Below are 10,737 nucleotides of genomic sequence, written 5' to 3'. Positions count from 1 at the left end.
TCTTCCACTTTAAACCCTTTATTTCAAACCAATTATTTTTCTTAAAAAACTAAACTCAATTTAATTTTAATAAAGTTCACATATTTATAAATAAAAAATTTTTATTCATTAAATCTTTCTCAAAGCAAGCCTCTTCTCCTTTTTACTTGAAATTTCTGTTCAAAATATTCGTTTTGGTTATATTTAATCCCAAATCAACATCCAACTGACAAAACTCAGTTACATACTATTATATAACTCAGATTTCAGCCAATTATTCAACAAGAATATCTCAGTTTTCAATTTCTCAACATGGCCGAATCACAACAACAATTCCAGCAGCAATTCAGTTAAAATTTTAACAGCCGATAACCACATATTTAAACAACAAATATCAACGAACAATAATCCAATCACGTATATCAATTAAATCATAATTTTGACCGATTAAAGTGTCAAACTCTACCTCTGTGAAGCACAGAACACACACAAAAGATACTTGAGGAAGTTTCTGATCGGTCAAACGGAGCGAAAACGTAAAAAATTCGGTGGTTCTTCCCCTCCCTTAATTGGTTCGGCCAAACTGGCTCTTGACAAGGGCAGCTCCATTTTGTGATTCCACTGAACAAAACGCACGTCACCGCATAGAGGAGGAAGATACGGTCACTTATATCATATCAAAATTTTTGTGGGGGTCACAGATCTCAAGAAATCAAGCTTGAAAAGTCAAAAATCAACCAAAATCCTCCATTTTCTCTCCATGCATGCCTCGAATGTTCCTTGAGAAAAGAGAGAGAATTTTATACTTTTATATAGCTTGATTAGTGACTAAGTATCACTTAATCAAGGGAAAAGAGGCATGTGTCACGACACGTGGCGCATTAAGTGTTGCATGCTGCGATTTTAAACCGGTGAGTCAGCGAGGTTAATTTTTAATTATTTTAAAAGGTAATTAAGGTAATTGGACATGGTAAAAACTCAATTAATTATCTGATCAAGTGGTGGTACTTAATTAAAATAAAGATTGAGTAAATTACTAATGTAAATGACATTAGTAAAGTTGAGTTTTTGCAATATTTTGAGGCCAATATCAAGTGACTATCTTTCATCAAATAAAATTAAATAATAACATAATATTAATATCACATTATTGTTCATTTTATTTAAGAATTGCAGAAAAACTTATCATAAGCGTTATGCGAATAAAACGTAAAATTTACATACGCGAATTTATCGCAAAAAAACCAGGATGTCATAATGATGCCCCTCATTCCAAGATTCTTAGACAGCTTCGCAACGAAGATATTTAAATCTCTATGTAATGTCTAATCAATCAAAATAATTTCTTTAATAATAGAAAACTAAGAGAAATTCTACTGCTATAAGAGCCATAAAGACGAAGCTTGAGTCGGCGAGGACGACAAATGATAGAGAGACTGAATATTAGAAGAAAGGAGAATGAGGAAGCTATTGATGGAACTTGAGAGTCTCTGAATATGAAGATAAAGATATATAAGTAAATGTATAATGTACTAACGTTTTTTAGGTATTTAACGTTAATAGAAACTAAATTAAAAAAAATATAGTATAGGTACTCAATTAAAAAAATATAAAAATTTAATTAAAATTTCGATAAAATTATAACAACATACAGAATAGTTAAAACTATAATTAATATACTTCTCTACACATCACGCGAATTTCACTTTAGTAAAAATAAAATTAAATGTTTAATAAATCTAAAATACAATACGTTATTCACGACAAAACCTAGCGAAACTTTATTATAATGTTATAGCTTCCATTATAACCATTCCCTCCTTAATTAACTTTTATAGATTGTACAAATTAAATATTATAATGATTAGAACTTAGATGTTTCCGTTTTTTCTTACTAAAACCAAATAACTGGAAGAATAATGTTTGAGAACCATAATTTGAGAATGATGAGAAATCATAACTTTTTCGTAACTTTGTCATTCTAATAAATTTTTAAAGATAAAAATATGTTATTTTTATGTGACATTAATTACAAATTTTTAAATAATTTAATATATTTAATAATTTGACGACTATCCATTTCTTTTAAAAAAAGATTGCACACTTAAGTTCCCATCATTTTTATAGAGAAAGTTTAGGAAGTTAGTAGATTTTGTAGTTTTTAGCCATTAATTAATTATCAATAATATTTTTAATAGTATCAAATTATATCTAATAGTGTAGAATCATTCAATTTTATTTTGATAGTTAAGTGCTGTCCAGAATTTAACCCACATGTGCATATAGCTTATTGTGAAAACTAGTTTGGTGGATTCGCATTGCTGAAATTAAACTTAGTATGCAAGCATGTTCATCTTTCTAATTAATATAACAACCACCCTCCTGTTTTTTACTTCTTCGTGTACATGGGACAAAGGAGTACATTAAACCGAAATCGTCACAAGCATATATATATAGGTAGATAATGTACAAACTAATTCAACAATTAACATCTGAACTTGATATATATATATGTAGTAAACATTGTTAAATATCAGTAGCCTAGCTAGAAAGTTAACTGGGTAATGCATGCATCAACATAACCCGAATTCCTAAATCTGATTACCCAACTAAGAGACCTGCTAGAGATAGAGAGATTCAATCCCAAGCAACAACTTTAGCGAAACCTGACCTAGAATAGTAGTGATATTATTATGTTACAGAAGCATTCCAGATTTGCAGAAAAAGCAAACAAGGAACTTGATTGAATGATTGATTGATGTCAGTCTCGCTCAGTTATAGGAGGGTTGAAAGGAAGATGTGGCTCCTCCAACAAGGCATGATCTCTTGACAAATCTACCTTTCATTCTAGGTCTCTTCTCCGCATTCAGTTTCCTCACTTCATATCTTATCTTCTTAGCAAACAAACGAGTCCTTCTCTTCTCTCTGTACCTAGATACTCTTGCTTCTCTTCCCCCATCTCCAACATGTCCCCTCACGCTTCTGCCATCCCCATAAGAAGAGCACTGATGAACATCTCCACCACTTGGATCCTGAAATTCACAAATATGTATGCGCATCTGCATCAAATACTAGTACAAAAATAGATATACATAGATGGAGAGAAGTACTAATAAGTACCAAGAAATTTAGCCAGGAATGATCATGAGGGTTGAACGGAGGAGGGGTTCCTGTTGTCCACGGAGAACCTTGGCTTGCCCAAGCATTTATAACCTCTTCATAGTTTAGTCTCAAAAATATGTCCCTCTTTTTCTCTTCACCAACACTATCACTATTATTACTTACTGGTGCGGCAGTGGTCGCCTTTTCCTCCGCCGATAAGAGCACCGATTCGATATTCCAATCAAATTCGTCATCGTTTGTGATGTCAAAAACTGACTGAAGATGACTTGCTGTATCTGAATCAAGCTCCTCATCCTTCACCTTTACCATTACCATTGCACCCTCCTTAATATTAATGGTGGTTTCGGCTCTAACGCATGCATCTTCTCTTTGAACTTCTTCTTTGCAATCAATTCCTAATGAATCTTCATCAATCCCACTTCCAAGCAGGGTTTCAACATCAGCAGCAAACTCAGCAAGATCCATATCCGATGGCAGAAACTCAGAGAAGCTCTCCAAGTCATCACAACAACCTCGTTCTTCGTGATTCTTCTCGTCCCTGACTTCACCGTACACATCATTGCAAAGCTCTGCATCGAAAGGGTCAAACACGGGCACGCGACACAGCAGCTGCTCCTCACTCTCATGATCATCCAGAAGAGCTGTTTCTTCAACTCCAAGCTCCGGCACAACGGGAAGAACACAAGCGGTGTTGAATAAAACTTGGTCCTTAAGCCTTTGTTGTAAGGCTAAGTGCTTGTTGTTGTTGTGGCGTGGTGTTCTTGCCTTGCGCGTGAACCCACTGTGCCATGCGTGTGCGGTGGTTACCTTGTTGGTGAGCTTGCACGACGCCGTTTGAAGCCTAACCCTCTCGTGCCTACTCGCTAACTGGTTCGCGGAGTGGACCAAGTTGTCGCAGGCATGGCAGAGGAATGCATCATCTGCAGCGCAGAACCACCGTGCCCTCCTCCGTAAGCAGCTGTCGCAAGCCCTGGCCGTCTTGGCACCCAAGGCACTTGCAGTTGTTGCAGTTGCAGCTGCTTCTTTCATGTCTATGCTCATAGAAGAACTAAAAATAACAAACTTGTCAGAGCAATGAAAATGGCAGTTAGTTAGTGATTGCAAGTTGCAATTGCAACAGGAACTTTGCAAGGTGTTTAGTCTATTTATTTGGGGTACCCCCAAAAATGATTCACTTCAATTCAATTATTTGTGTGTTGAGACTTGACAGTGTGGTGTGGGAGAAACCCTATACCATCCTATGCACTTTTGGTCATTTTGCTAATGGTCCCCGCAATTCGGGCTCATCCAACATCCCATTGGTTGGTGATTTCATGTTCATCTTGTTCTCTGAATTGTGATTGGTTGTGCTCGTAACAACGGGATTTCACATGGGCCCCACTTGGAGCTGCACCTGGTAAATTTAAGTGTTTACTCGACTGTGTGTTATGGGCAGTGGTGAGAGTTAAATTTCTGAGTAAGACGCTTTTGTTGGGATCCACCCCATTGATTCAATAATTCCGCCTAAGACTTTAAAATTCCTGCTTGCGGTCCCCTACTCATGTTGCTTTCGCTTCCCCTCTCTCTTTCTCATACTTCTTTTCACCCATTAGATTCTCTTCGCCTTCCCTGCCTATTTTACATAATGTTCGTGCTTGACTCACCTTCAATTTTTATGTTTCAAAACCACATACACATAGTATTCATTGCGTCATCATTATTAGTTTCCTTTCTTTGCTCTACAGAAGTTGATCTAATTGATGACACTAAAAGGGGATAATTAAGATTGTTGTGTATATCCTAATGTCAAGAAACGGATAAATTTCTTACCATTGGGTTCAAATTTTACAAATTGGTCATAACTCATAACTCATTTATTTGGTAACAAATTAGTTTCTCTGCCGATATGTTATCTGTTTATGGTTAACTCAGAATTGCATGCATGAAAGGCAATACTGATGTAACAGAAAGCACATAAGTCTACACAACCTATACAAATCAACCGAGGTGGCCGTTGATATTATAGGAGTCGGTCCAAAATCCAAATAATAGATCACCATGAATTTTATTATATATTTATTTTCACAGTAAATTTTAAATATACCAAAGCCACATGATGGATGTGTATGTATATATATAGATTCAATTTTTTGGGGGTTCCATCGGATATGCAGAATTCTCCAACATGTATTCTTGTCACTAAATTCTCTATTGTCTATATATATCCTTATCAGGGAAGTTAACAGCTGACGAGAAAAAAAGAGGGGACAAAGGCAAGTAAAGATAGAACAAACTTAGCTTTGTGTGTTACTATGCAATAACTAGTGCCATGTGGCTAAATATTAATTAGGAATCTTAGCATAATGTAAATATCAATGTGATGATGGTATGGGTATACATTTTAAAATCTTGAAGTGATGGAAAAGTAGAAGCGAATTATCTGATGACACCTGTGTTTTGTTCAAACGACCTCATGAATGCAACTTATCGTTCAGATAGATATTCTTGCTAGAATTGGGGCAAGATATTATTGCCAAAACCTGTTGCTTGTGATGATGCTTATAAGCCATAACTATCAACTTTATCCAAGCCTACCAGTGTTTGTAGTTATTATTTCTTAGTCATATTTGCGCGTATTTATCAGAATCAATATGGTCTACCTCCAGACACCAAAAAAAAAGAAAAAAAGTATGGTCTAGCTTCGAAACCTGGTACTTATGTATAAGTTATGTCTGTCCTGATACTTTTATTATGTAATGTTAGGGTAAACTAATATAATATCCAAAAATTCGTACAAATGATAAAAATAGTTCTGATATATAAACGATAAATAAGTTTTGAACAATTTAAAAATATAACAAAAAAATCTAAAAAAATTTCAATCATTCAGCAAAAAAAATCGAAAAACATTTTTTTGGTATAAAATTATCAAATTTTTAAAAAAATTATCTCTTTTAATTACATTTATAAAAATATATCAAAATCTAATTTGTAAAATTTATTTTAAAAATATATATTTAATTAATATTTGATATTTTTATTATAGTTTTAAATCTTTTAATAATTTATTTGTCTTTTTATCTTTTAAAATTATTTTTTATCAACAATATAAATAACTTTTAAGTATGTTTTAATAGTTTACCCTTATTATTATACTTAGACGCTATACTTCAATTAATAAAATTCTATTTAAACTAAGAGGTCACTATATAAATTATAATGATGAGTCTTAAATAAACACATACACATTTTTCTTATTCCTATGAGTAGAATTTATTTGTACTTCTTGTCGTTTATATTTCAATGAAAATCTAATCTTATAGCGAAATGTAGAATTATACTTACGAAAAACGTATAAAAGTATATCGAAATATCAGTATTTCAATAATTTGATTTTAATTATATATATTATATATATTTTTTATAATTAAAATTAACGATTAAAAATTATTAAAACACCACTATATAAGTATACTTGAAATTTTTTCTATACTTAAATAAAAACTCGAAAACAGAATACTGTTAGCATGTATGAAACATGATAATTCTATTTGAATTTTTTACTAGTACTATTTCAAGCAGGTAGTCAGCTTTTTCTATATTCTCTGCAGAGGAGTATTAGAAAATTAGTAATTTTTATAATTTATAGTTATTAAATAGTTATTAATGATAATTTTAATAGTGTAAAATTATTTATTTTTTTATTAATTACATATTAATCAAAAATTAATAAAATTGACAAAAAATTAATAAAATTACTGATACCTAAACTTTTTCTTCTCTGAAACATTATTGGATTTTATTATCAGGTCAATACTCAGAATTGAGAAACACAAGTGGATAATGAAATGTCAAATGTGAGATGCAGAGGAATCTGTGTTTACACTAGTACCATTGCATTGGGAAGAACAGTACAGCATACCACATGATTTAGGACGATTTATTCATTACAAATCAGCATCATCAACATACACTTGATCAGATTAAAAAACAAAGTAGAAGCATTGGGAATAACAAGTGTAGCATACGACAGATGAGTGAGAACAGATGGAGCCTTCTCTCATGGTCATAGTCATAGTTATAGGCATGAGTCATTAGAGCAGCCTCAGAAACAGGCAAGGGGAATAGGCTTGGGCTTGGGCCTGGAGACAAAACAAATGGGTCTGCCAAATATGGTGCTGAGGGTTGCCAACATGTTGCTCCACTAGAGCTTTTATTATCTGCCCAAAAGAACACAGATAAAATAAAATTAATAAAATAAAGACATTAAAGAATGATAAAATAAAAAAAAAACATTTCACATCAGAATTCTGAAATTTCTGCTGCTCTTGCTATATATGAAGAAGTTACCCGGACATTGCAGATAAGAAGAGTTTATCAGACTGCAAAATTCAAAACAAAGAACGTGTTGCTACAAGAAGACAAAAAAAATTGAAGCCAAAATAGAAAATTTTTTTTGGGTAGGTCTTTAGGATTCTGCTATGCAGAGGTTTATTGAATTTATTTGCTTACCTACTCAGAATTTTTCCACCCCTATGGCCACGGTACACACATTGGGTGACATTGCATCCAGCATTGGAATATTCCAGATGTTCATCCCCAATAGCAAGATTGGATCCCTTGCAACGTAAATTATAGCAAGGTACATCCATTCCAGAAGGAAAACATTGCATCCTAGCCATATTCAAGACATAGCTTATCGATCAACAAGCATTAAAATTCGTTATTGTTACTAAGAGTGAATTTGCATATGGTTGCTTACTTGAGACCCTGTGGAGCACAAGTGCATTTAATACAGTTGGTGGCAGTTAAAGCATATGAGCCATTTGGGACTATCAAATTCTCATTGTACCAATTCAGAGTAGCTGATGAACATGCTGCAAAGGACGTTACAATTTTCTACACAAGATATGTCATCAATCATTATAGGTGTGATTACTCACACAACGATTAAATAATTTGACATGTTTGGCGTGTAAGTAAATATAGTAGTTCTTAATGTAACTTTGTATAAGATTTTTAGGTAGGTACCTGGAATAGGAATCGATAGAATATCGCCAGGTAGAACGGTAGGTTGTCCAAGACCGTTAACAAATTCCAAATCAGAAACAGTTGTACCAAAATAAGCCGCCACGCTTCCCAGTGTCTCCCCTTTCTGAACCACATAGGACATATAAACCGCACTTTCCCCATTATTCTGGTTCTTCATGCAACTGCACGGCAACGGTATAACTACCACATCTCCATCCATCAAAGGCACGCCTTTGTTGAAACTCCTAATTTGATCTGCAGTAACAAGCGCTCCATAACCCTCTGATATCGATTCCAGTGTGTCCGATGCTTTCACCCTGTACACTGCTGACACCGACCTTCTGATTCCATCCACGCACTGACACGTGGCTGGTATCTTCACCGTTGATCCTGCTCTCACGATTTCGTTGCCGCACGATGCTGTTATTGGGAAGGCAGAGTTTGCGGCCATGATATCTGAGACGTTCACGTTGAAGCGTGTTGCTATTTCGGATAGCATTGAGTCCCATGGCAAGAGGTATGAGAGAAGTGAGGGGCATGCCTGGGAGGAGTTGCATGGTTCTATTGTTGATTTTGTTTCAACTACACCTACAATAATTAGGGAGCACAATGAGATCATCTTAAGAGCTGAATCTTTGAACTCCTGCTGCTGCTGCACATTGTTTCTCATCATTCTTTTCGTTGATGAATTATCTAAGAGAGATAAAAAATATATTAGTTTTTAGAATAATGATGTATATCTAAATTTTTTTTGTTAACTAAATTCAATTAAATTAGTCTAATATATCGATTATTGTTAGTATTGTTTTAAATTTTATTGTTTAATTTAATTAAACTTGATTAAAAAAAATTTAGATAGATATATAGCATTACTCTAATTTTTATTAGTTCTGTCATCAATAATTAAATTGGTCCCCAAGTGTTAGGTGAAAACACGTGATGGCCTAAATTCAATGTATGCATGTCAATGTATATATATTCCAGAGAAATAACTATAGGAATCAACTTTAAATCAGTTAATATAACATTATTCTTTAAATAATTAAGGATATAGAATTTACGGTTAAAATTTAAAATTTAAGATTTTAAATTTAAAATTAAAAAATTAATTGATATTGGTTAAAAAAACAGTCTCCTAGTTAAACTCTGTTGGCTATATGCTATAACTGCAACATTATTATTCGCCATGTAACAGAGTTTTTTTTCTATATATATTTTATGTCGTGAGAGAAGAGGTCCACCATTTGGAAATCGAATTGATTGTCCATGGCCTCATGGCATGGCCATGCAGTTATTATGCCATGCTGCTGAATTCAAGTTCGCATTAAAAAAGAAAGCAGCAGAATTTGATATGAACAGCCATCTTCATCAGAATCTTGTCTGCTTGTATAAGTAGTTAGTTATAGGAATAAGAATTGTTTTGATTCCTAACGTTGAGGGTCAGAATCGAAATTGTCTCTGGTGTAATTTTGAATTTAAAATCATCTTTAATGTTGCATTTCATTTTAAAATATCGTCCTTTCTAATAATTTTTTTTTTAAATGACAAAAATACCTTTTTTTTACCATTTCATTCTTCTTCTTCTTCCAGGAGAAGAAATTCTCTTCTTCTTCAAGAAGAACAAATTCTTCTTCCATTTTTTTTCCATTAACAAATTCTCGTTGCCATTAACACACTCAAGATTCAGCCATTCAACCTTCCTCCTCTTGGTATCTCACTTCATTCATTCATTTTGTTTCACTCAAATTCATTCTTGGTGTCTCACATTTATTCTGCAATCTGCTGTTCTAAATTAAAGGACCCATAATTCAGAAATCAAAAACAACAACAAAACCAAAAACAACAAAAAGCAATAGCAATTCAGAAATCAAAACAACAACAAAAACCAACAATAAAATTAGAAAATTAGAGATTATGATGAACAAATCCATTATTCAAATCCAGATTCAACAAATCAAAATCAGCTTCAACAAATCAACACACAATAATGATAAAATCAAAAAATAACAAATTAAAATCAGAAGATGCAGACCCAGAAGCAGAAGATGCAGAAGTAGAAGTACTCAAGCAGAAGCAAAAAGTAGAAGACAAAGCAGAAGATACAGAAGCAGAAGCACTCAAGCAGACTAGAAGAAGCAGAAGACGAAGCAGAAACAGAGATCGAAACAAGAAGCAGAAACGGCGATTTTCTTTTTTTTTAATTTTATATATTTTTTATTAAAAAAATTATTTATAAAAAAAGGGTAGTTTAATTTTGTCATTTACAAAAAAAAATTATTAGAAAGGACGATTTTAAAATAAAATATAACATTAAGGATGATTTTAAATCCAAAATTATACCAGGGACGGTTTCGATTCTGACCCTCAACGTTAGGGACCAAAACAATACTTATCCCTTAGTTATACGATTATATATAGTGACGGATTCAAGAAAATTTAATAACAGGAGTAAAAGTATTAAAAAAATAATATAAAAATTAATATTAATATATTTAAATATTTATAATTTAAAATATATTAATCAAATTTCTTCACATTTTAATATTTTAGTCATGTTTAATTTATTTATTTTTAATACTAGACGTAATATAATATAAAAAAGAATTATTACTTAAAAGTTGAAGA

General features: G+C 32.8%; 2 protein-coding genes across 2 annotated transcripts; both read right to left on the bottom strand.

Moving 5' to 3' along the window:
• Positions 1 to 2,456: 2,456 nt before the first annotated feature.
• LOC107478728 (zinc finger protein CONSTANS-LIKE 16) lies at positions 2,457 to 4,305 on the bottom strand. The gene is made up of 2 exons (XM_016098864.3): positions 3,100 to 4,305; positions 2,457 to 3,011 (listed from the first exon to the last, which is right to left on the bottom strand). Exons 1-2 carry the CDS (start codon positions 4,141 to 4,143, stop codon positions 2,751 to 2,753), a joined length of 1,305 nt encoding a protein of 434 aa, XP_015954350.1. The 5' UTR covers positions 4,144 to 4,305; the 3' UTR covers positions 2,457 to 2,750.
• A 2,639-nt stretch (positions 4,306 to 6,944) lies between these two features.
• LOC107478738 (lysM domain-containing GPI-anchored protein LYP6-like) lies at positions 6,945 to 8,793 on the bottom strand. Its single transcript, XM_016098871.3, has 5 exons — positions 8,113 to 8,793; positions 7,844 to 7,958; positions 7,594 to 7,755; positions 7,432 to 7,463; positions 6,945 to 7,301 (listed from the first exon to the last, which is right to left on the bottom strand). The coding sequence occupies exons 1-5, from the start codon at positions 8,783 to 8,785 to the stop codon at positions 7,060 to 7,062; spliced, it is 1,224 nt and encodes a 407-aa protein (XP_015954357.1). The 5' UTR covers positions 8,786 to 8,793; the 3' UTR covers positions 6,945 to 7,059.
• Positions 8,794 to 10,737: the final 1,944 nt, after the last annotated feature.

This window comes from Arachis duranensis, chromosome 3, assembly GCF_000817695.3.
Source record: "Arachis duranensis cultivar V14167 chromosome 3, aradu.V14167.gnm2.J7QH, whole genome shotgun sequence".
NCBI classification, from domain to species: Eukaryota; Viridiplantae; Streptophyta; class Magnoliopsida; order Fabales; family Fabaceae; genus Arachis; species Arachis duranensis.
This window is presented reverse-complemented; position numbering and strand designations above follow the sequence as displayed.

Coding starts and splice junctions, on each gene's coding strand:
- LOC107478728 (XM_016098864.3), bottom strand. CDS start 4,143: ATGAGCATAGACATGAAAGAAGCAGCTGCAACTGCAACAACTGCAAGT. Junction 3,012..3,099: donor ATTCCTGGCTAAATTTCTTG/GTACTTATTAGT, acceptor TGTGAATTTCAG/GATCCAAGTGGTGGAGATGT.
- LOC107478738 (XM_016098871.3), bottom strand. CDS start 8,785: ATGATGAGAAACAATGTGCAGCAGCAGCAGGAGTTCAAAGATTCAGCT. Junction 7,464..7,593: donor GGTGGAAAAATTCTGAGTAG/GTAAGCAAATAA, acceptor TGAATTTTGCAG/TCTGATAAACTCTTCTTATC. Junction 7,302..7,431: donor TTCTTATCTGCAATGTCCGG/GTAACTTCTTCA, acceptor TCTTTTGGGCAG/ATAATAAAAGCTCTAGTGGA.